The sequence below is a fragment of the Microcebus murinus genome, chromosome 6 (genome assembly GCF_040939455.1).
Source record: "Microcebus murinus isolate Inina chromosome 6, M.murinus_Inina_mat1.0, whole genome shotgun sequence".
Taxonomy (NCBI): Eukaryota; Metazoa; Chordata; class Mammalia; order Primates; family Cheirogaleidae; genus Microcebus; species Microcebus murinus.
In genome coordinates, this window is record NC_134109.1 from 21693049 (window position 1) to 21718306 (window position 25258).

A 25258-nucleotide genomic window follows, 5' to 3' on the forward strand; every position below is an offset into this window, starting at 1 on the left:
TAGTTTTGAGTTGCCTCCTTTCTCTCACACGAGTCTATTTCTTCTTCTTCTTTTTTTTTTATTTTGGCATATTATGGGGGTACAGATTTTAAGGTTTCAATAAATGCCCATTTCCCCCCTCCCCCCACAAGTCTGAGTCTCCAGCATGACCATCCCCCAGATGGTGCACATCTCACTCATTATATATGTATATACCCGCCCCCTCCCCCCTCCCACTTGCCCAATACCCTATTACTGTAGTACCTATGTGACCACTTAGGTGCTGCTCAGTTAATACCAATTTGCTGGTGAGTATATGTGGTGCTTGTTTTTCCATTCTTGGGAAACTTCACTTAATAGTATGGGTTCCAGCTCTAATCAGGAAAATATAAGATGTGCTATGTCACCATTGTTTCTTAGAGCTGAATAGTACTCCATGGTATACATATACCACATTTTGTTAATCCATTCTTGGATTGATGGGCACTTGGGCTGTTTCCACAGCCTTGCTATTATGAATTGTGCTGCTATAAACATTCGAGTGCAGGTGTCTTTTTTGTAGAGTGTCATTGGATCTTTTGGGTAGATGCCCAGCAATGGGATTGCTGGATCAAATGGTAGATTCACTTGTATCGCTTTAAGGTATCTCCGTATTGCTTTCCACAGAGGTTGAACTAGTTTGCAGTCCCACCAGCAGTGTAGGAGTGTTCCTCTCTCTCCGCATCCACGCCAGCATTTGTTATTTGGAGACTTTTTGATAAAGGCCATTCTCACTGGAGTTAAGTGATATCTCATTGTGGTTTTGATTTGCATTTCCCTGATGATTAGAGATGATGAGCATTTTTTCATATGTTTGTTGGCCATTCTTCTGTCTTCTTTAGAAAAGTTTCTGTTCAAGTCCTTTGCCCACTTTTTAATAGGGTTATTTGATTTTTTTCTTCCTGATTTTCATGAGTTCTAAGTATATTCTAGTTATCAGTCCCTTATCGGATGCATAGGATGCAAAAATTTTCTCCCATTCTGTAGGTTGTCTGTTTACTTTCATGACTCTTTCTTTGGCTGTGCAGAAGCTTTGTAGTTTGGAGTCAGTTTCTTCGAGGTACAAGATATTTTAACTTCTGTATTTAATGCCTTTGATAGACTGAGCTAAGAGGCCTAAATAATCTCCAGGGCTAAGAAACAAGCAGCAGTGGCCAGAGGAATCAGGTGTCCACACCTTAGTGGTGGCTTGCAAGTCAGCAATGGTGAATCCCAGCTTAGGACAGGGAAAAGAGTCCTAAACCACAGGATTCAGGTCTTGGCTTTGACTCAACCACTAGACAGCTCTATAAAATTTGAAATTTAAAAAAAAAAAAAAAAAAAAAAAAAAAGAGGCCACAGGTCCTCATTGGGCTTCATTCCTCTAATATGTGAAATGTGACAACTGGACAAGAAGACTGGAAACGCATTGCACAGCAGTGCTTCTTGACTTTCGCTCTGCACTGAACTCACCTGGGGAGATTTTACAATTCCCATTCCCCCAGCTACACCCAGAATGTTTGGTGGGAAAACCTAGGAACCAGTGCTCTCAAAGCTCTTCAGTTGATCCCAATTTATAGCCAATATTGAAAACTATTGCTATGTATACCTTTTTAATTTTTTGTCCCTTGGGTCAAAGGATATATGTGCTTTACCTTTTGATAGGTATTTCTTTTTAAAAAAATATTATTTCAGTAGATTTAGGGGCAAAAGTGCTTTTAGGCATAAGTGCTTTTTCTTACATGGCTGAATTGTATGGTGGTGAACTCAAGGCATTTAGTGTAACTGTCACCAGCACAGTGTGCATTGTACTCAATAGGTGATTTCTGATCCCTTAGCCCTCTCCCATCCTCCTCTCAGTTCCAATGTCCATTACACCACTTTATGAACATAGATGCCCAATCATTTAACTCCCACTTATAAGCGAGAACATGTGGTATTTGTTTTCTCATTCCTGAGATGCTTCATTTAGGATAATAGTCTTCAACTCCATCCAAGTTGATGTAAAAGACAGTATTTCATTCTTTTTGATGGCTGAGGTACTCCATGGTATATATATATGTATAATCTACACCATATATATTTTTTTTATCCATTCATTAGCTGGTGAATACTTAGATTGTTTCCATATCTTTGCAATTGTGAATTGTGCTGTGATAAACACTCGGATGCAAGTATATTTTTAATGTGATGGTTTCTTTTCCTTTGGGTAGAAACCCAGTGGTGGGTTTGCTGGAGTGAATAGTACATCTAATATATTTCTTTGAGGATCTCCATACTGTTTTCCATAGAGGTTGTACTAATTTCCATCCCCACCACCAGTGTATAAGCAGTCCCTTTTTACTGCATGCATACCAAGATCTATTGTTTTTTGACTTTTTAAATAATGGCCATTCTGACAGGGTCAAGGTGGTATCTTAATCTACATGCATGTTCTTTTCTATTCTGAGCCACTGCATATGCTACTTGAAGTGTGCTCCATGAACCAGCAGTATTGAGCTTGTTAGAAATACAGAATCCTGAGCCCTACCCCAGATCTCCTGAATTAGAATCTGTATTTTGATCAGACCTCCCAGTTGGTTTGTATGTCTAATGAAGTTTGAGAAACACTGTACTACTCAACAGATTTAGAATCATAAGGCCTTCATAATTTGTAGTGATCATTTCTGGAATATAAAATAACCATGTATGAAATGTTTAAAGTGAAAACTATGATGGAATTACAAAACTAAGTAACAAGACACTATAAAAAATGAGCTGGTACATTTGAAAAAAAAAGACAAATAGAACATCTGAAATGAAAAAAATGTAATTGTTAAATACTCAAGCAGTGTTATAAAACAAATCAAATATTAATACAATGTTGTTTGCTGTTCTAGCTGTTCTGAGCACTATTTATTTTTTGAAAAAGCAAAAGTTGGATATGGTTTTCAGCTGTTTCTGAGTGAGTCAAATATGAACTGACATCTTTCCCAAAAACACGTCAGAAAAGACTAAAAGAGAAATCTCTTTTTCTGAATAGCTTTGGACTTAATTAAATATACCCTTTTATTTCACGTACATTGTAGATGAACATTTACACACACACACACACACACACAGATAAGCTTTGGGATTTAGTATTAGAGCTAATGTAAGTGTTCTTCAACGTGGGCCCTTGTCAAATTTCTTGACATTATTTCCAAGTACTGGTCATACTAACATTGGAGGTGAGAGATTTTTCTGGTAGAGCCTATCTCTCAACAGAATTCTGACCCACAGGACAGTCATTCTTGGGGTGGAGGGAGGGGACAGTTTTCATGGCTACCCTTGACTTACACAGCATCCAGCTTTGTCCCATTGAAAGCAAGTCCTTGGATTGAAGTAAAGCCATTGTTGTACAGCTTCCTACAACCAACAGAGAGAGGAGAAATCAGTGACCTGTGAGAAGTGGTGCTGGCACTTTTCTGAAGGGTTGGGTTTCCTTTCCTTTCTTCAGTGTCAGAAGCGTGCACAAAGGTTTTGCAGTCCCATGTATGTGCCCCCCAAGAAAACTTTACAGTATGCCTTGTTTGAGACATCAGATAATGTTTCTCAGTTTGAATGTTCATTCTCCAGACTTTGCTCCTAGTAAATTTAAGCTGATTCTCAGAAGCAGATTTACTTGGAGGAACAAAGATTTGCCACTGTTAAGGATTTTAAAAGAATGTTCTATGTACATTCAGAAAAAGGGGGCTCAGGTGATAGTTAACCCAATGTCAATAGTGGAGGAGGAACTGAAGTTTCTTAAAATGAATATTTTGAAAGACATTAATCTAAATGTTTATGTTTTTTATTTTTCTATTTAAAATGTTATTTCACATTTGCAATTTATCAATCTTTTTATCCTCTGGGCTTATCGTAGATAAATGCTTAACGGTTGTTGGCTAAATTACATTGAACTTCATAGCCAAATCTATGAAGGTAGATAGACCATGCCCTTTTGTGGAAATTTTAATGTTTTAACTTGTTGCTATGTTTCTACAACTAATAACTCATAACAATGATTCCAGGGGGCCAGTCTGAAATGTTAGCACTTGCATTTCCTAGTGAAGTTACTGAGACATGGAGGTGACTTGCCAAACATGCATTGGTCTAGTACTGTGGAGAATTAGGATCTCTGACCCCAAATATAATTCTTCCCACCCATCAAAAGCATACATCCTTTCTGCAGAAGAAGGAGCCTCAACCTTGGGAGCTTTGAACAATATGGGGATAAATAGGGGTTATTGGCGGTTATTTCCACTAAGGTAAGAGAAGACAGCCATGACCACAGTCATGGTACAGCTAGTGGGAAGCCTTGTTGGCAGTTGTAGAGGAACTTTGAAAATTATAGCATGTGAGTCCTACAACATGTGAGTCCAAACAGGAGAGTCCAAATTTGGAATCAGATCTGACTCTGCCACTTAATAGCTGGGTGATCCTGAGAATTTCTCAACCTCTCTTATTCTCACTTTCTTCATCTCTAAAAATATGATAATAATACCGAAGGAAAAGGTTGCTGGGAGGGTCAATTAACTCTATATTTAACAGAGTGAGGCCTGCTTATGAAATGACCACGTAAAAAGAAGTATCCTAAAACCTGGATTTATCCTATATAGTTGTGGGGAAGTGAGAAATAATCTCATGGTTTTATTGTTGTTTATGTGGATTTTATTTTATTTTTTGTTTGTTTTAAATAATTAGATGGTGGGTTTAATTTCAGCTACTAAGGTGTCCTGGGTGAAGACTACAATATAACAGGAACACAGGCACAAAGACTGAAAAAAACTCTAATGGATCAGTTTGTTTTTTCTGAACTAGATGGAGCTATTTTGTGAAGATGTGAGAATTATGCATTTGGCATTTTTGTTTTCCCAGACTTTTTGAGAGTCCTGCTCATTAGAAATATTTTTTTGTTTGAATTTATTTCAAAGATTAAATAAAATTCATAATGTACAAATAGGCCTAGAAAAGGGAAAATAGTGGAGAAAGACAAAAGGATTATAGACTTTGATTGAAACTCTATCCTACCAGGAATATGGATATAAATTCTGCTGTTGGAACATGTATCCTTTCATGTGGATAATTTTTTAAGCATGAGCTTCAAAAAAGCAAGGACTTTTGTGGAAATGTAGAAATAATCATCTGGAAAAGACAATGAATAACCCATGCCTCCCCTCACCTACAGTTCAGGAAATAGGAGGTTTCCTCACTCAGATGTTTATCAAATGCCCACTGGGCCCCTTGCCGTGGCAGGTGTGGGACACTGGCCTACTTTGACTTGAAAGGCTGCTTGAACTGTGGGGTCCTTAGAAAAAAAAGGTGCCGAAAAGTAAAGGCAACATTCTTTAAAGGAGTTTAGAATGTAAGAGTTTCCTAGTGAGGGGCGCTAAATGGCGCAATGGAAACCTATACAGAGAAGGTAAGTGTCCTTGCAGTTTGGCTAACAGCCTGTGTCATTTCTGCACAGTAAAAAAAAAAATGGTGGCTGAGAAGGTGACTCTTGCTTTTTCAAGAGAGTTCTCTCCCCATGTTGTGAGAAGGATCAGCTGAAATGCTCCACTTTGGATGGACTCCCAGAAGTTGAAACAGCTTCACAGGACTCAAACTGATAGACTTGGAATGGCTTGGAAAACAACCCCTTAGAAGAATTGTGAGGCTTGGAGCAATTTTGGGGGGGGGGCGGGGAGTAATTCCATTGGGCTTCTATCTGATAAAGACCTCCTGACTACAGTGTGAGCAGGGGCAGGGAGCTGGAGTGATGATCCAGGCAACCCCCCACCCACCCCCAAGCCTGAACTTGGGCAGTGGCACTGAAAACAGAAGGGATCCTTCAGAAGTAGCCCCAACTCGGCTTTGAGGCTAATACGATGAGAGAAGAATTTTCCACCAGCTTAGAGAATTAATTTATCCTTTATACCTCTATTAGATCTTTTCTATTAGAGTATTTTGTGAATATCCCCAATTAAGCATCTACTTTTGCCCATCTAAAGAGCAGCACCCACTCAAGCTCTGGAAATGATGATGGATAGCAGCACTGTTTTCTGTTCCATATCCCCTTACAGGAGCTTAATACGAGTTTGCAGTGACTAAGTGAAAGTGAGTGCTGAGTATGAAAATCCCTTAGTGGCACCACTGTTCCAACTCACCTTGGGAAAGTCAGCTAAATTTGCTTAAACTTCAGGTTCTTCCTTTATAGAATGGGGATCCTCAGATACAAAATATTGCACCATAAGGCCTGAAGGCCAAATCTGGTCCATTGCCTGTTTATTTTCTTTTTCTTTCTTTCTTTCTTTCTTTCTTTCTTTCTTTCTTTCTTTCTTTCTTTCTTTCTTTCTTTCTTTCTTTCTTTCTTTCTTTCTTTCTTTCTTTCTTTCTTTCTTTCTTTTTTTTTTTGAGGTTTTAATTCATTTTTATAAAATCTGAGCTGCTGAGCTTCAGTGTACAGCAATAGCTCAGGGACGGTGGGGATTATCTGCTGGTCCCTCCCTCCCCAGGTTGGGGAGAAGAGGGTCTCACACCAACAGGTGCAACTCCTCTCAGCTCCCAGGGGGTGGGGGTGGGGGTGGAAGTAGGGGTAGGGAGAAGCTCCTGAGGCTCAGACACTGCTTGCTTCTGCCTTCTCCCCATTCCCTCCCCAGCACAGCCTGGCTGGCCTGGGGCAGCGCAGAGGCCCAGGAGGGAGGTGGATGGGAACAGAGCACCAGGGTGGAGAGGAACCTAGACTACAGCCCCCCACTGAACTCACAGCACAGAAAACACCTCTAGCGCAACAACCCCACGGGATGTATGCAGAGTCCAGGGTCCAAAGGGGCAGGTAGATCAGAGATGGGTGGGAGCAGTAAAGACAACAGCAGGCTCAAGAGGGGAGATATGGCAGAAACTTCCCCCTAGCCTTGGGAGGAGATGATGGGGTGACTGGTACTGTTCTTGGAGGTCATGGCATTCAGCTCCCATCTGGAAGGCCAACAATGACAAGCAGAACAGAAGGGGGAGCCCCCACCCCAAGCCCAGCATTGCTTGAACAAAGCTATGAACACACCAGTCCTTCCAATTTCCTAAAAGCTCTGCCTGTTTCTATTAATATTAATAAAATTTTATTGGAACACAGACACGCTCATTAGTGCATGTATTGAGTGTGGCTGCTTTTGCCATACAATGACAGCCCTGAGCAGTTGCTACAGAGGCTGCATGGTCTGTAAAGACTTACTGGCCCTTTACATTAAAAATGTACCAATGACTGCTATAAAGAAATCCCCTTATCTTGTTACTTAAACCCTGTTGTAGTCTACATTGGACTATCCCATAAGACAATACTCTTTTTTTTTTTTTTTTTTTTTTTTTTTTTTGAGACAGAGTCTCACTTTGTTGCCCAGGCTAGAGTGAGTGCCGTGGCGTCAGCCTAGCTCACAGCAACCTCAAACTCCTGGGTTCGAGTGATCCTTCTGCCTCAGCCTCCCGGGTAGCTGGGACTACAGGCATGCGCCACCATGCCCGGCTAATTTTTTATATATATATCAGTTGGCCAATTAATTTCTTTGTATTTATAGTAGAGACGGGGTCTCACTCTTGCTCAGGCTGGTTTTGAACTCCTGACCTTGAGCAATCCGCCCGCCTCGGCCTCCCAAGAGCTAGGATTACAGGCGTGAGCCACAGCGCCCGGCCAAGACAATACTCTTATTTAATTAAGTGAAACTCTTTGTAGACTATAGAGTATGTATTATAAGGTAGTATGGTTCTTGCATGGTCTGTATAAATTTGGCAATGGCCCAAAACGAAATTCACTGGTTGGCAGGAGTCGAACTGGCAATACTCACAGTGTCAAGGTTTCATTGCACAGTCCCTGAAAAGCATTCACAGGGATTGTAGTCATGTAAGGGTTGTCTGTAATTTCACTGTAAGAAAGAAAGACAAAAACACTTTATGAAAAAATGCATTCCTCCTGGGGCTGGGCTCTTGCTGCATATATGCACTTAAATAAGTAAACTGACATGGTACAGCTTGATCATACTTCTTTTTAAGTTTCATTGACCTTTCTTAACCACTGGTGGCTCAGAGGTCTGGTGAGGTGGTGACAGCTGTGCTAGACGGACGTGCCCCTATACTCCCAAGTACGTGGTAATCGAGGAAGATTTGGGTGTGGGCTGAAGTCCCTGACTTAATCCTCATCTCAAGAGAAGCAGATAGATCTACGAGGCTGCTTCTGAATGTGTGACACCTTGTCCATAGCAAGTTTTCTACATGCATGGCACCTTTAAGAAGGAGGGAGACTGTTGTCTGCTTTGTCAAAGATCAGTTGGTTGTAGGTAGATGGTTTTACGAGGTCTGTCTAGAAAGTATCCAGCCATGTAATGTGATAATAGAGACATTTATTGAAGAAAACACAAGAAACAAGAAACATTGCATATAGGACAATGACACCTCAGTCCCCTTCAAAATAGGCACCTTGGGACCTCACACGTTTCTCCCAGTGTCTCTTAGACTAACCCACACACATGCAACATTGTCAGGTGTTCTGCTAGTTGCAGGCCTTCCAGAATGTGTATCGCTTTCAACAGGTTCTCAGCCAGCTTTGAAGCGATTGTGCCACACTTTTGTTTGTGTTGTACTCTGCATCGTTCCTGAGAGCATTCTGAATCATCCAAATGGTTTTTTTGTAGGGGAATGTTCAAGTTTAATGCAAAATTTGATCCAGATTCCTTGCTCTACTTGCTCAGTCATTTTGCATGCGATAGACACACAGTACGGCATGCTCACTCAATGGCGTCTAGCACCCCACTGACTAGTATAGTGAAGGCGTCATTGTTCACGCATGCGCATTCCAGTACACTCTCTTTGGCTGCCAGGTTACATCAGTGTGACACAAACCGTTCTCCTTATGTTAACAATGGCTGGATGCTTTTTGGACAGACCTCGTATATCTGGGTTCTCTGTTCTGTTTCATTGGTCTATGTCTCTATTTTTGTACCAGTAACATGCTGTTTTGGTTACCATATCCTTGTAGTATAATTTTTTTTCTCTCTCTTTTTTTTTTTATTTCAGAATATTATGGGGCTACAAATGTTAAGTTTATATACATTGCCCTTGTCTCCCCTCCTCCCTTGAGGCGGAGCTTCAAGCATTGTAGTAGAATTTGGAGTCTGAATTTCATTTCATGATGATTATTAACATGTCCTCCATGTGCCAAACTCTGCTAGGCAGATACTCCTGGAGAACCTTTCTATGCCAATCTAGTTCATAGAAGACTACTTATATGTTGAACTGAGCTCTTCTGTAGCAAAGAAGCATAATTTTTTTTTTCCTAGCAAAACCTCAAGAGTTCAAAGCCTATCACTCCACCATTTGCTGACTCTGTAGTGAAAACTCAATTTATAATTCTCTCTGCATAATGTCGTTTCACTCCAATACAATTAGGCAAGACAACTGACTTGTGTCACAGGTTTTGGGAAAGAGCACATGGCCTTCAATCAGAAGTCACAGGAAGTAGTTTGAACACTACTCCTAAGTGCTCCTTGGAACTCTACTGAGACAAAGGCACTTAGGTTTTCTATTCCTCTGTTTCCTCATTTGTAAATGAAAAGGCAATAACTTCCTTTTTTACTTTATAAGGTGTTTGAGTAGATCCAGTATGATACATGGCAAAGTGTTTACAAAGCTACTAAACACTACATGTACATTAAAGTATTGTTATCACCAAATATTCCTTCTGTTTGATCATTCCCATCAGCAAACAAACATACCATAATTTTCTCCTTTAAAAAAAAAAAACCACACAAACACAATCTTTTTTCTTGACCCAATATCCTCTAACTGCTGAAATATTTTCTGCTCCCTTTTAATAGTAAAACTTCTCAAAAGAGTTTGTTATGGTGGTTCTAATTACCTCCTCCAGTGCTCTCTGGAGCCCTCTCCACCCAGACTTCCCCGACCCCATCCCTCCACTGGAACTTTTCTTGTCAGAATCACCAGTGTCCCACATTACTAAGCCCGATGGCCATTCCTCAGTCCTTGCCTTAGTTCACCCAACAGTGCAGTCACAACCAATCACTGCTTCCTCCTTGAAACAATTGCTTTCCTCGGCTTCAAGCAATCTCCATGGCTGCCTCCTAGTCTTTGTGAGAGGCAAGCAAAGTGTTGCCAAACATTGCATGCGTGCATACTTACAGTATAAAGAATACATCAGTCGAATAAACTTTGGTCAGGTCGGGGAATATTCTAAGTCCAGTGTTGAAAATACCGCTACATTAATGAAAAAAAGAAAAAAAGGGCAGAATTTAGGTAAGAAAAATCAACACATGGAGAGTAATGTATTAATATTAAATATTTTGCCAAGAATGGTTTTCCTACAGCAGTGACTTGAGAGTGCCGTTGCAGCAGTACCTTTTTAAAAATATGTGCAGAAAAAGGGAATCACTCAAAGGCAGCATCTTTACCTTCCAAATTTTATGCCATACAGGGAATAATGTCAAGATTAAAAGATGTGCATGAAATAGCATGAACACAAAAATGCTTAGGTTCCTGATGCCTCTCAGATTTAACATTTGTTGCAGCTACTAGAATGTAGATGATGGAAGCAGAAATGTTTTTTGAGAGGTTTGGCATGTCACAGAGTGAGACCTAGATAAAACCCAGCAATGCTTTAGAGAAAGTCTTCTAGTAGAAAAACTCTAGTTCCATTGATAGACTTTCTAAGGCAGATTCAGACCTGATTCCTTTTAGTGAGGAAGGCAGAAGGCATAGGATTTGGAGAGGTAGCAGGAGCCAGAGGTCTCAAAATGAACAAATGGGACATTCTAGATAACAAAGGAGAGAGGTGAGACTCCACAAGGTATATTTGAAGTACAGTGAACAAACCGGTTTAATTGCAATAGGGGTTCATATGGAAGAGGGGGGGAAAAAGCCCAACAGTCAAGTGGGGGCCATATACTTGGACCAGGATCTCTCTATTCTTCAAAATCCCAATGAGTTCTTTTTGACATATCCTCTAGTTACTTGAACTCCAAAACTCTTCTTTTTTTTTTTTTTTTTTTTTTTGAGACAGAGTCTCACTTTGTTGTCCAGGCTAGAGTGAGTGCCGTGGCGTCAGCCTACCTCACAGCAACCTCAAACTCCTGGGCTCAAGCAATCCTCCTGCCTCAGCCTCCCGAGTAGCTGGGACTACAGGCATGCGCCACCATGCCCGGCTAATTTTTTTATATATATATCAGTTGGCCAATTAATTTCTTTCTATTTTATAGTAGAGACGGGGTCTCGCTCTTGCTCAGGCTGGTTTTGAACTCCTGACCTTGAGCAATCCGCCCGCCTCGGCCTCCCAAGAGCTAGGATTACAGGCGTGAGCCACAGCGCCCGGCCCAAAACTCTTCTTGAAGGCAAGGACGATGACGTAGAATCCTGTGTGTTCCCCACAGAACTTTGTACATACTAGAGGATCGTCACATCAAAGAGTTATTGATTGATTTGAAACTCACAGTCCATAAGAAGAGCAACTGCCCTCCTTGTTCCATACGTTTTCATTGCACCCCAGATATCCCATCAGTATCTTCTATTCTCCTGGCATCTCCCACTCCTACCTCTTCAATATGCAACTATTTTTAGTTCCCCAAATAAGCCATGTGGTTCCATACCTCTGTGTCTTTATCATGCTATTCCATCCAGTTGTATTTCTCTTCTACTCCTCTACTTTCTTTTCCTGGATAACTTCTATGCATCCTTAAAGACTTATCTCATAAAATATCTATGGATATGTATTTTAAAGGCCTAGATGAAAATGAACTGAAATATTAATAGTGATTATTTCTGGGTATTGGGCTTAAGGTTGGCTTTTATTTTCTTCTTCATACTGTTTTTGTTTTCTAATTTTTATAATGCATATAAGGAGGATTCTTCCAGCTGGTGTCCAGAGGGCCTGAGGCCATATATACCCATCCACTGAACACATTTTTACTGAGCACCTACTCTGTGCTACGCAGTAAAGATGCAATAGAGAACAAAAATCTTGTCATCCTGTTCTCATGGAACTAATGGTATATATATATATACACATATACATATACATACATATATATATATATATATGTATGTATGTATGGAGGTCTCTGGTCCCAGCACTATGTGCTGACTTTTGATTAGGTTTTAAAAATGTGGATCATTTCACTTGCTACATTGCCCCCAACCCAGGTTATACACCATTAAAATGACCCTGGATCACATCATCCTAGGGAGATTCCTGGCAGACAACAGCACTGAAATGTTCCCCCCAGTGAAAGAAAAAAAGAAAAGAAAAGAAGAAAGTGGGATGGGAGGAGAGTTAATACTTACAGGAACTTTAGGAGAGGGAGCTCTTTGAGGGCATCAGGTTCTATGTAAGTTAAGCTTCTGGTATTCCGAATTTCTCTGTATAAATTACAAGGAACACATTACCATACGACATCCATTTCTAGCTAAAACAACATGAATTAGGTTTACAAATGTTCTTGAGAAGAACATGCATTTACATTATGCCATGGGGACTGTTGCTGCCCACAGTTGGCCCCGTTAACAGCAAACCACTCCCGACCCCTCACAGGGACACACACAATGGCTGTTCTGATCTCTTGCGTCATTGACTTCGTTCCAGTCCATTTGAATTTATGGGCTTTCTTTTAATTGTAGTTTCAGAGTTTTGTTTTGTTTTGTTTTGTTTTGTTTCCTTTTAGATTTAGACAGAAAAGAAAAACCTCTAATGGTTTGGTAAGGAGTTGAGGACAAACATCTTTATTATTAAATATTAACAATAACAAGTATCCTGGCCAAGACAATGAGCACTGGAGTGGGAGGTTGAGTGAATTGTATGATTGATGACAGCAAGATGGGCGGTGAGGCTCTTCCTTCTGTCATTGCTATTTCAGATGTAGTGGAGGTAGTGGGTCCTCACAGTTCACTTGGGTTTACTCTGTAACTTCAGCGATTTAAGACTCTTCTGCATATGTGGTGTGATATCTTGTGTCTGTAGCCTACATACTTAGGTTTATGTACATGCTGATCAAGAATACACAGTGTGCATTAGTGAAATTAGTGATTGTTAGAAATGGACTCTCACCAGGAAAAGTAAATGTATTCAACATAGGTAGATTGGCTAAAAGAATTTAAAGGCATTCCTTATACTTATATGAAGAGTATATAAGAACGCAGAAAGACCTGTAGGCTTTCTCCTTAGGGATGGTATCTGAGGCTTTATTCCTAAAGGGACCTGTGTCTAGTCATTGGTCATGCCCATCAGAAAGCTTAGAATATGACCTCTACAATTTTTAAACAGTTTTATTGAAGAAGAATTTGCCTTCCATGAAATTCATGCATTGTGGGTATAAATTTTAATGGTTTCTAGTAAATATACAGAATTGTGCAACCATCATCACAGTTTCAGAACATTTCTGTCAATGAGAAAAGTGACCACATGCCTGTTTACAGCTCATCCCCACTCCCTCCCTCATGCCTAGAAACCACTGATCTGTTTTCTATCTATTAATCTGCCTTATCTGGACATTTCGCATAAATGGAATCATATAATGGGTAGTCTTTTGTGTCTGTCTTCTTTAACTTAGTGTGATGTCTGTGAGGTTCATCCACGTTGTAGTGTGAGTCAATAGTTTGCTCCTTTTTATTGTTGAGTCGTCAGATGGGCCTGAGATAGAACCTTGGCTCTGCCACTTCTTGCTACATGACCTTGGAAAAATTTCTTGACCTCTTTGAGCTAGTTTCCTCTTCTATAAAATAGGGACCTGTGTCATAGGGCTTTTGTGAGGATTAAATAATATCTCTAAGGGATTTTGTATGTGGCCTTCACGCAGTGAGGGTTCTATAAATAATGGCTTTATTATTATTATTTTCATGAGTGGAATGAAAGCTAGAAGGGACATTAGGGACTTTGGGTTGGAAGTGTTGCAATATCCTTGCAAAATTAAAAATAAAAGCCTGCTAGATGAGGTATTTTGACTAAGGACATTGAATATGAAACAGACCTTAAAAAAGAAAGGATGGAATCAATTCTGAGAACAGAAACCATCTACTCTTCCTCCTCCCTACACAAACAGCTTACTGTTTATGTTAGTAGTAATATTCCCTTACTGGTCCATTGTCTTCATTAATGTAAATTTACTATTCCACAAGATTCTTACCCGGGCAAATAACTTTATTGTTAATTACAGAAACTTTTAGAAAGAAATTCCCCAACAATGCTTCAACAGAAAGCGTCTACCGTTTATATCCCAAGACTCTTAGAAGCCCTCATTTCAAAATCCTCACCTTCTAATCCTAAACTATTATGCTATGATTCTTACCCAACCAAGACCCTGCATGGGAAGATCCCGTTTAAACCCCTTTGTGTTTCGTCGTGATTTCAAATCTTAAAGCTCTGTACCCTTGGAATTCCCACTGTCATGAGCAAACTGGGAGAGTTGGCCATCCTACTTCAAAATCTCATAAGTATCCCACCTTGCCGCTCCATCAACTATTAGTCTCTGCTGATGTGAATCTCTCTCTTTTCAAGGTGAGCAATAAACTTGCCAGAGTTTTCCGTTTGGGTAGGAGAGTTTGAGGTTCTGTCAGAGACTAACAAATGTAAACTAGTTATGAAAGTTTGGAAGTTGAGTGTGGTTTTTAGTCTGGAAAATTGCTCCATAAGGGAGTATTGTAAAACAAGCAGTCTTGAGCACATGGCCCAAGAGAATGTCACAATGAAAGACAATGCAACCCACCTTGGTCAGCCTAAAAGGTAGAGAATAAAAGGAAAATAAAACACTGCCACTAGTAAGAATTGATGAAGTGAGGCTGGCAACTTACATGGAGGCTGGAAAAGAAGAAAGAGGTGGGAGAGGCCACAAGGAAAGAGGAGGAAAGGCAAAAAAGGAGATGGACTTCTAGGGGCAAATGCAAGAAGAAAAAAAGAGAAAGATGAACAAGAGATACCTCAAGAAAACAGCAGAAGTTTATGTTAAGTTCGTTGGATTTTACCCAAGAAAAATCGCTCTGGCTGCTGTGCAGATAATGAATTAAAGGCGGTCAAAATTGGAAAGACCAGTTAAGCTCTAAAATTATTGTAGTTCAAGCATAAGATGATGGTGGCTTAGATAAAAGTGGCAGCAGTGAAAAGGAAAAGGATACATGAAAGGGTGAACAAATGACCCAAAGGAGACATTTCACACACAGGCTATGTTTACCCGGGTGCGGGTGGGCTGAGTCCGAAAAGAGAGTCAGCACAGAAGGGGGTTAGTGAGGGTTTTCGTAACCCCCCCCCCACCTGCCCTGCACAGTTTTTTGTTTCTGGGCCAAACTGGCAGATGAAGAATTGCTTCCTGCTACATGTAGCAGAGGAAGGCAGGCAGAACAGCTGTTTGTAGTAAATTCTTCTTCAAACAACTGACTCCTACTACCCCTTGGCCCCAGTCACATCCATCCTTCTGCTCCGGTGTCATCCTTATCGGGAGAGCTGGGGGGGGGGGAGGGATAGCCTTGGTCTCCATCAGGAAGGGAGGGGGAAGGAATGCTGGCTGCAGCCATCTGCCAGATCTACAAAGTCCAGGGACTCCCCAGACTCCCGTGGCTATTGTTTTACAAGCCTAAATTTTGCATTAACCACATTCGGTCCTATACATACTTTTCAGGTTCCCGCCTGGAATAAACCTAACAGTACATTTTATATATTAGGGCAACAGAATTAACAGGACTTGGTGAAGGATTAGAAGTGGATGATGAGGAAAGAAGGTATAGTGATACCCTTCAGGTATCTGGGATTTGCATCTGGATGAGTGGAGGGGCAATTTACTGGCTCAGCAAACACTGAAGGAGTAGTAGATTTCAGGAGGACTATTAAGAGTTCAGTTTTTTCTTTTATTTATTTTTTATTTCAACATATTATGGGGGTATGGATGTTTTTGGATACATGTATCAATTTTGTTATGCTCAAGTCAGAGTTATAAGTATACTCAATACCCAGATACTGTTCACTGTACCCATTAGGTAGGTTTAAGCCCAACCTCTCCTCCCCCCATCCCTCATGCTTGATTTCCACTGAGTTTTGCTTCCCTGTGTGCATATCAGTCAGTTCCAGTTTAATAGAGAGTACATGTGGTGTTTGTTTTTCCATTGTTTAGATATTTCACTTAGGATAATGGTCTCTAGTTCCATCCAAATTGTTGCAAAAGGCCTTAATTCATCCTTCCTCATGGCTGAGTAGTATTCCATAGTATACATGTACCACATTTTGTTAATCCACTCATGAATTGATGGGCACTTGGGTTGATTCCACATCTTTGCAATTGTGAATTGTGCTGCAATAAACATTTGAGTGCAGGTGTCTTTTTGATAAAATAACTTTGTTTCCTTTGGGTAAATACCCAGTAGTGGGATTGCTGGATCAACTGGTAGGTAGACTTTTGGTTCTTTGAGGAATCTCCATATTGTTTTCCATAGAGGTTGTACTAACGTGCAGTCCCACCAACAGTGAGTGTATGAGTTTTCCTATTTCTCTGCATCCATGTCAGCATTTGTTGTTTGGAGACTTTTTGATAAAAGCCATTCTCACTAGCTGAGCTTCCCAGTCATGGCACTGCAGATTGTGAGTGTCCGTATCCAGGATCCTGCTCTGGGTTGAAAGTATGGCTTTTCTGTGGGGGGAGGGGTGCTCCATGAGTGCAGCTTGTGGCTGGGACCCATGCTGTGCTCTCTTTCATTTCTGCCCACAAGGGCTTCCTCGGTTAGTGAGATTAGTTCACAAATCTCCTCTTCATGCCCCTGAGCAACAGGATTGAGTCCTGAGGGTGTAGGATCTGGCCTGCAGTCCTGTCCCCAGGTCCCTGAAGATCAGTCCCTGACTGTGACAGGCAGAAGTGTTCTGGTCTCAAGTTGCTTATGGGGTGCTCAAGCAGGTTTGATGTCCCTCTGCTTCAGGCTAAACCCTGCTCTGATGGAGCCGCCAGGCAAGCAGCACCGGGGAGGGCCGGGGAGTAGGGAGCTCATAGTCTGAGCCCTCCTCAGCTGGTCTTTAAGAGCAAAGGTGTGAGCCTCTCTGTGAAAGCCCCAACAAAGGGGAAACAGCAGCTCCTGAGAACCCCAGCTCAAGCATCTCTCTTAGCAACTGGGGGCAGGGCAGGGGAAAGAGAGGAAAAGAGCCTGAATGGAGACAGCTAGCACTCTGTCTGGTTCTCCGGAAGGCATCTCACCCACAATGTCCAGCCTCTGGGGTCACACAGATCCCTCGGGGCCCACTGGCCCCTGTGGCTCCCACAGTCTGGGCTGGAGTTGGGAAATGTTTGTGTGGGAATGAGCAAGACAAAAACTGAGGCCTGGCCGGGCGCGGTGGCTCACGCCTGTAATCCTAGCACTCTGGGAGGCCGAGGCGGGCGGATTGCTCGAGGTCAGGAGTTCAAAACCAGCCTGAGCGAGACCCCGTCTCTACCATAAAAATAGAAAGAAATTAATTGGCCAACTAATATATATAATATAAAAATCAGCCGGGCATGGTGGCTCGTGCCTGTAGTCCCAGCTACTCGGGAGGCTGAGGCAGGAGGATCGCTTGAGCCCAGGAGTTTGAGGTTGCTGTGAGCTAGGCTGACGCCACGGCACTCACTCTAGCCTAGGCAAGAAAGCGAGACTCTGTCTCAAAAAAAAAAAAAAAAACCGAGGCCTGAAGCCCCGTGGGGAGAACAAAGGCACACCGTGGGTAGAGAAGCAATATGGCACCTGCCATCTTGGCTCAAGTCTGTGGTTACAGGAAGCACCACATGGATGCTGGAAGCCTGGTGCTTTGTCCTCAGGAAGCTCCCAGTTCACTGCTGGCAGCAGCTTTTGGGTTTGTGGAGTGAGAAATGCTCTTTAGCAGCTTGGGAGCCTGCTGACTGCCAGAGACGTGAGGGAGGGAGAAACACACCACTCCACCTACCCTTTTTGCTGGACTCCAAGCCTCTCTGGGGTTGACTTCTGTCAGTGTCTTGCTGTTGCTTGTTCCTCTCTGCAACTTCTCTCTGTGGAAACTCTTGTAGGTTCTGGCACTTTTCCCTCGGAATTACATCCAACCTGCAGTTGTTTGCTTTTTCTTTTTCATCTAAAACTTTTCCTTCTTTCTGAGACAACCTGGTAGCTGGTGTCTCTGGTCAGCCATCTTGCTGTCTAAGAGTTCAGTTTTGAATACTTAAAATGTGATATACATATGTGAGATATCTGAGAGGAGATATCAAGCAGATATCAACTTAGTTCAACACTAAGAGGAGAGGCCTGAAAATTGTTAGATAAGAGTACATAGCAGAAGTAGGTATAGCGACAAGAGAAGAGGACACAGGATTGGGCCATATGGAACCCCAATAATTAGAAGTGAGGAAGGAGAAGCAGCCAGCAGATGATGATGAGAAAGACTGACCAGCAAGGTAGGAATACAACCAGGACTGTGGTATCACAGAGGCCAAGGGGAAAGAGTTTGGATAAAAATAGAATGATCCACTCTTTTGAATCTTGAATATAGCTTTGTAGGATGTAATAGCCACAGGTTTAACACAGTGTTAAACATACTGTATTTATTGAATGAATAGTTCTTTTATTTTTGGAATGCCAGCTCTAGGTCACTAACAAACAATTTTAGTGCTTATGTTTTAACAGTCCAATTCATATCACTGAACAAAATGTAAAGATGCATTAGGAAGCCCTCTTAGAAATGTATGTAGAGAGCTTTACCAGAGGAAGGTTGAACAGGCATTGGCGGGGATGATTAGTAGCGGTGATGGGGAACTGCAAGTTCGTCTGTAGCCCTAGCTCAGCCTACTATTTATCAAATAACATGACCAAAAAATATCAGAGGAAGGACAGCTGGCAGGGGGGCACATTTATGAAACAGAATAACGTAATGTTCTTTTACTGCTGATGTTCTCCTTATTGAGGCTTTTCAATAAATGCAATAAGAATTGATATTTGAAATATGTAGTCTTTAGTTTAGCATCTACCCTTGCAGCAAATCCAACATAGTGAAGAGCTCTCTTTCCTAAATAAACCAGAAGGCTTGAATTCTATACTCAGGAATCCCAGAAGAGTTTGGTTGATGGTACTTTGGGGTCTATAAATTAAACAAATCATTCTATATTAATATTTGGTTTCATGCCTTATATCCACAAAGCCATTCCCAATCCCTTGAGAGAAGGTGAGTAATTTTTTCAGCTTTGTTTTTATGTGAGTAGCATAATTCTTAGTTGATAGTCACTGTTTAATTAATGATTACAAAATAAATGTATTAAACATTTGGGTGGCATGCACCCAAAAATCTTCACTTATTTTTTCTGCTGACCATACCATTTGCACATAAAGTTAGATGTATATGTAGAAAATTTGAAGAATGCACAATGCATTATTCTTTTATTTTCTAAGATATTAGACTTAATAGTTCAAATATATAAAGCAAATATCCTTTTGAAAATCCTTTTTTAATTAATATTAATTTTAATCTGAGCATAAACCAGAAGCAAAGAACACCTATAAATATAAGTATTTTCTGTTAGTAAAAACTTTTTAAAATAAAACATAAATAGTTGCTAAAAGCTAACAGTTTACTGAGGAAGCAATTTAAAGTTAAATGATTTTTCCATAGAAAAATAGTGCATCAGAATTAGACCTGAAACTAAACACCCAAATATCCAGTATTGAGTCTTTTACCTAGCTAGATTATTGACCACCATATAGCTTAAATTTATTTTATTGATTTAATAAGATAAAAAGAGATGAAATTTCCTGGAAAAAGGATGGCTATTTCTTTAGTATCCATATTTTTATTTGACATCTGTCAAGTCAAACCCACATTTGTTTTTAGTCGTTCTAAGTTATTAAAAACTATTGTTTTATGTTATTATTTTGGAATGCAAAATCATTGATCTTTCTGGGAAAATTACAATAAAGCATGTTTGATCACTCTTTCCCATGACCCACTGGCTCAGAGACTAAAAATCCATTTTTAAACTCATCCTCTATTTAAATACTGTATTTAATAGTTTCCTTTGCTCTAAGAAGTTAGTATGTTTTGCTCAGTGGGGGAAATAATCAATATTTATAAAAGAACTTATAAATAACAACCAGAATCCTTGTGAGAAAGAAAGTTCATAACAAAAACAAAATGGTTGCTTAAAGATCAACAGGGTTTTTAATGGGGCTCTATTTAATTTTTGATGAGGGGGCAAAAACCCCAAATTGTTGGTAAATGAATATTACATTTGGAGTCAGAAGATTTGGTTTTGAATTTTGTTGACTGTTGTCCTTATTGTACTGGATCCTCAGTTTTCCTGGGCCTCAGTATTATTCTATTGTTTTTGGTTTAAATTTACTACTTTTTAAAATAAATTTCTTATGAAGGATACATAAATGATTTATTTTTACTTTCTTTCTAATATATCTTTTGAAGGCTATGTATTTTTCTCTGAGCATGATTTTAACTGCATTCCACAGGTTTTAATATGTCCTAATTTCATTAATAATATCATTTAGTTAAATTTGTTTCAATGTCTATTGTGACTTCTTCCTTGATCTATGTTTAATTATAAGTCAGAGTTATTTAGAAGTCAGGTTATTTATTAGTTAGAGAACATGCTCGATTTTAATTTTTTGGTAAGCTTTTGAGACTTTTACGGTTCCACATATGGCAAATTTTAGTAAATGTTCCATATTTCCTTGAAAAGAGTATGTACTCTGTAACTGTTGGATATAATATTTTTTATAAGTCAATAAGGTCAAATTTGTATATTATGTTCAAATCTTATCAAATTTTTATCAGTATAGTTATTTACTTTTTGGTATGTTTTTTCTATCTGTTATTGATAAAACTATACTAAAATCAGCTCCCACTATGTTTGTAGATTATCTGTTTTTCGTTTTAAGTTCTACCAATTTCTGCTTTATATGATTTGAAGCTGTTTTCATGTAGACATTAGATTTAGAATCATTATATCTTTTTGGTATAGTAATTCTTTTTATCATTATGAAGTGCCCCTTTTTATATAGAGTAAGACTTTATGATTTACATATATGTATATTTACATCAGTTTTCTCTTTACTGTTTTCATGTTATATATTTTTCTTTTTTCACTTTTAACCTTTCTATGTTAGTATGTTTAAAATATGTCTCTTGTAAGCAGTATAATTTCGTTTTTTCATACTTATAAGGGGGCTATCTATAATCTTTTTATTTAAAAATGTGGCTTTTGGACAAGGCAATCATTCAGTATAGGACTAATGTTACAAGGAAAAGAAAAGATCTAGAAAGAGGGATATAAAGAAAGAATAGGGATATGTTAAAGTTAATGTTACAAATTTCACTTAAGAAAATAATGGGGGGATCAAGGAATATTTATAACTTTGCACAAATGTGAAATCTAGGAGTTTTTATTTTGTGTTATATAAGAATAATATAAGTACATAAATATATGATCTAGATCTTATACAATCTAGTATATATGGTACATATATTTAAATTTTTCTTTTGCAGAATGTAGGCAAACAACCAAATTGGTAAGTTTTCATTACTAATTAATCATCTTTTAATATACTAACTTTTCCCTTTTTGCCATAGCACATAATAAGTTCTGTAGAATAGGGGTTATAAAACTTGCTGAGGTATCAGCTGGGAATGCATTTGGGTGCAAATAAGAGAATTTCTGAGTAGTAACAGCTTATCCTGGCTTTTTAATTAACCAATCTGGCAATCTTTGTGTTTTAATTAGTGTATTTAGTCCTTTTATGTTTAATGCAGTTAATGTAAATTCTGATTATTTGGAGTTAAATCTTCTATTTGTTCCAGCAGTTCCTTATTTCTTCTAACTTCTTGCCTTTTTATTATTCCATTCTCCACTACTATTAACTTGTCAGTTATTCATTCATTCGTCTATAGTTATTTTAGCTGCTACCCTATAGATTAAAATATTTATTCATGATTTATAAAAGTCTAATATGAAAGTTAGTACTTTTAACCCTTCTCAGATAATCCAAATTCCTTAGAATACTTTAGTATCATTTATAGCCTCTCAGCTTTTGTTTTTTGCCATTGTATATTTTAATTCTATATATACAGCATTCCTTGCTCACATTTCAATATCCATGAAGTTCAGTTATCATGATTTAGTTAATTTTAAACAATAAATGTTCTTGACAACATGATCCAAATTTAAGTTACCATAGTATATTAACTGTAATTGAATAAAGTATAAATTTTGTTACCAGTTCTTCAGTCCACAAGTCACTATGTAAATAACAGGTGCATACCATAAGAAGTGGCCAATGCTATCACTTCCTTCAAAGTCATTGGTAACTGGCCACTGCATATCTGTTGTTCAGTTTACTCACAAATAAGAAACATGCAGTTGTGGTTCCTATAGGTTTCTCAGTAATAAACCCTTATGACATTTTATAAAAATGGTTAATTGAAGGCATGATCAATCAAAAAAGATGAAAATGAAGCAAAGAAATGAAATGTGATAATTCTGACAGTGGAATTTGAATCAAATGTAAATGGAGGCCTGGCGCGGTGGCTCATGCCTATAATCCTAGCATTCTGGGAGGCTGAGGCGGGCGGATTGCTCGAGCTCAGGAGTTCGAAACCAGCCTGAGCAAGAGTGAGACGCCGTCTCTACTATATAAAAATAGAAAGAAATTAATTGGCCAACTAATATATATACAAAAAATTAGCCGGGCATGGTGGCGCATGCCTGTAGTGCCAGCTACTCGGGAGGCTGAGGCAAGAGGATTGCCTGAGCCCAGGAGTTTGAGGTTGCTGTGAGCGAGGCTGACGCCATGGCACTCACGCTAGCCTGGGCAACAAAGCGAGACTCTGTCTCAAAAAAAAAAAAAAATGTAAATGGAGTTATAGAAGAAATAGTTAACATGGGAATATTGATATTACCACTATCTGAGAAGCTCTAGATATTCAATTAAAGGAACTTAGTGAAGGCAAATTATTGACATAAATGAGAATAGTAGTTGTGAAGAAAAGGATGAAGATGTCCCCCCAAAAATGAGGTTGGTAAACATTTACATTAAAGGAACTTTTGAAAATATTCTATGACATTGAAAAAGTGAAGGATAAAATGGTAGAAACTGATCCAGACCTAGAAAGAATATTTGATAATTTTTCAAGAATTAAAAAGATACTGTCTTATAAGTTATGCAGCAAAGATAAAGAGAGCAAGAACTGTTCAAGCCACTCTGGCTAAGTTCTTACAAAGCAATGAAATATTTTAATTCTAAGTGTTTCTAAGGTTAAAATTATAGTGCACTAAATAAATATTAGTTTTACTGTAATATTTTTCCTATGCCTTTATAACTAAAATTAAAAGAAGTTTTAGGCCGGGCGCGGTGGCTCACGCCTGTAATCCTAGCTCTCTGGGAGGCTGAGGCAGGCGGGTCGTTTGAGTTCAGGAGTTCGAAAGCAACCTGAGCAAGAGTGAGACCCCGTCTCTACTATAAATAGAAAGAAATTAATTGGCCAACTAATATATATAGAAAAAATTAGCCGGGCATGGTGGCGCATGCCTGTAGTCCCAGCTACTTGGTAGGCTGAGGCAGGAGGATCGCTTGAGCCCAGGAGTTTGAGGTTGCTGTGAGCTAGGCTGATGCCATGGCACTCACTCTAGCCTGGGCAACAAAGTGAGACTCTGTCTCAAAAAAAAAAAAAAAGAAGTTTAATGTTTTGAAAAAAATATTAAGTCACAAAATAATCCTATTCTTTCTCATTGATTATTAAGATTGCTTTGCACTGTTTCAGTCAGCATAGTTGTATGATCCTACACTATCATGTAGAGCAGGATTGCCTATTTTAAACCCCCTAAGATATTATTTTGTTTGTTTTGTGTTGAGCAGTCAAGGTTTATTTATATTCACTCATACATTTACCTTCTCTGTTGCTTTTCATTTCCTCCTACACAGAAATGTGTTACCATGTGAGACATTTTCCTTTTGTGTTAATAATTCCCTTTAGCAGTTCCTTTAATATAAGCCTAATGGTAATAAATTCTTTCAATTTTTGTGTGCTTGAAGTATGTTTCAATTTTAAAGAATCTTTTTTGTTGAGTTTGGAGATATTTGCTGTTTTATTCTCTGCATATATCTTTCTATTGTTTTATGAATTGCATCATTTCTGTTGAAAAGTCAGCAATCAGTCTTGTTATGTTATTGAAAGTATTATCTATTTTTTCCTTGTTGCTTTTTATGATTTTCTTTTTGTCTTTGGTTGTACGTACTTTTACTATGATGTGCCTTGATGTGGTTTTCTTTGTAGTTATCCTTTTGTTTATAGTATTTCTAATATCTGTGATTTGATGTTTCATAAGAGCTTTGGAAAATTTCTTTTGAATACTGCTTCTCTCATTGTTTTTCTCTTTTTGTTGGGATCTAATCATGAGTACACTAGACTTTTTATGATGCTATATATTTCTTATTTTATTTTTCTCTCTATGCTTTTGGCTGTATATATTCTTCTGATCTATCTTCCACGTTACTAATTATCCTTTGAGCTACATCTAATCTATTGTCAAACTCATCTATTTAGGTTTTTATTTCAGTTATTGACTTTTTAAATTCTAGAATTTACAACTGATTCTTTTTTTATAGTTTACAGTTCTATTATAAAAATTCTCTTGGCTGGGTGTGGTGGCTCATGCCTGTAATTCTAACACTCTGGGAGGTTGAGGTGGGAGAATCACTTGAAGTCAGGAGTTTGAGACCGGCCTGAGCAAGAGCAAGACCCCATCTCTACAAAAAATAGAAAAATTAGCTAAGTACATTGACATGCACCTGTAGTCCCAGCTACTCAGGAGGCTGAGGCAGGAGAATACTTGAGCCCAGGAGTTTGAGGTTGCTGTAAGCTAGGCTAACACCATAGCACTCTAGCCCAGGTGACAGAGCGGGACTCCATCTCAAGAAAAAAAAATTCTCGTTACTTAAATTTTTGAATATATTAATTATAGTTGTTTTATTTAAGTCTATGTCTGATAACTATATCATTTGAATCTCCTGTGGATCATTTCTGTTGTCTGTTTTCTTCTTGATATTTTTTCCCCCTTATATTCTTTTTTTTTGTATGCCTGGTTATTTTTTACTCATTTAAAGCTGGGTTTTAGTCTTTGTGAGGGCTGATCTATTTCCAGTTACCCCATACATATAGGATAAAGTTATTTAGGGATCCTTGCTAAAATCCTGGGGTGTTTAATAGGATCCATCCTTCTTAGCGATTCCTGAACTCCAATTTTTATTTTCCCAGCCCCGTGAG

The 25258-nt window shown here is 39.0% G+C and overlaps 1 protein-coding gene across 2 annotated transcripts in view; it reads right to left on the reverse strand.

Moving 5' to 3' along the window:
* Positions 1–25258, reverse strand: part of TSHR (thyroid stimulating hormone receptor) — a 147462-nt gene that overhangs the window by 38872 nt on the left and 83332 nt on the right. For both annotated transcript variants that reach the window (XM_012758279.3, XM_076003621.1), the window contains exons 4-7: positions 12316–12390; positions 10162–10236; positions 7815–7892; positions 3316–3384 (exon numbers count right to left, since the gene is read on the reverse strand). In XM_012758279.3, coding sequence (XP_012613733.2) covers positions 3316–3384; positions 7815–7892; positions 10162–10236; positions 12316–12390 — 297 coding nt within the window. The remainder of the gene's footprint in view (positions 1–3315; positions 3385–7814; positions 7893–10161; positions 10237–12315; positions 12391–25258) is intronic.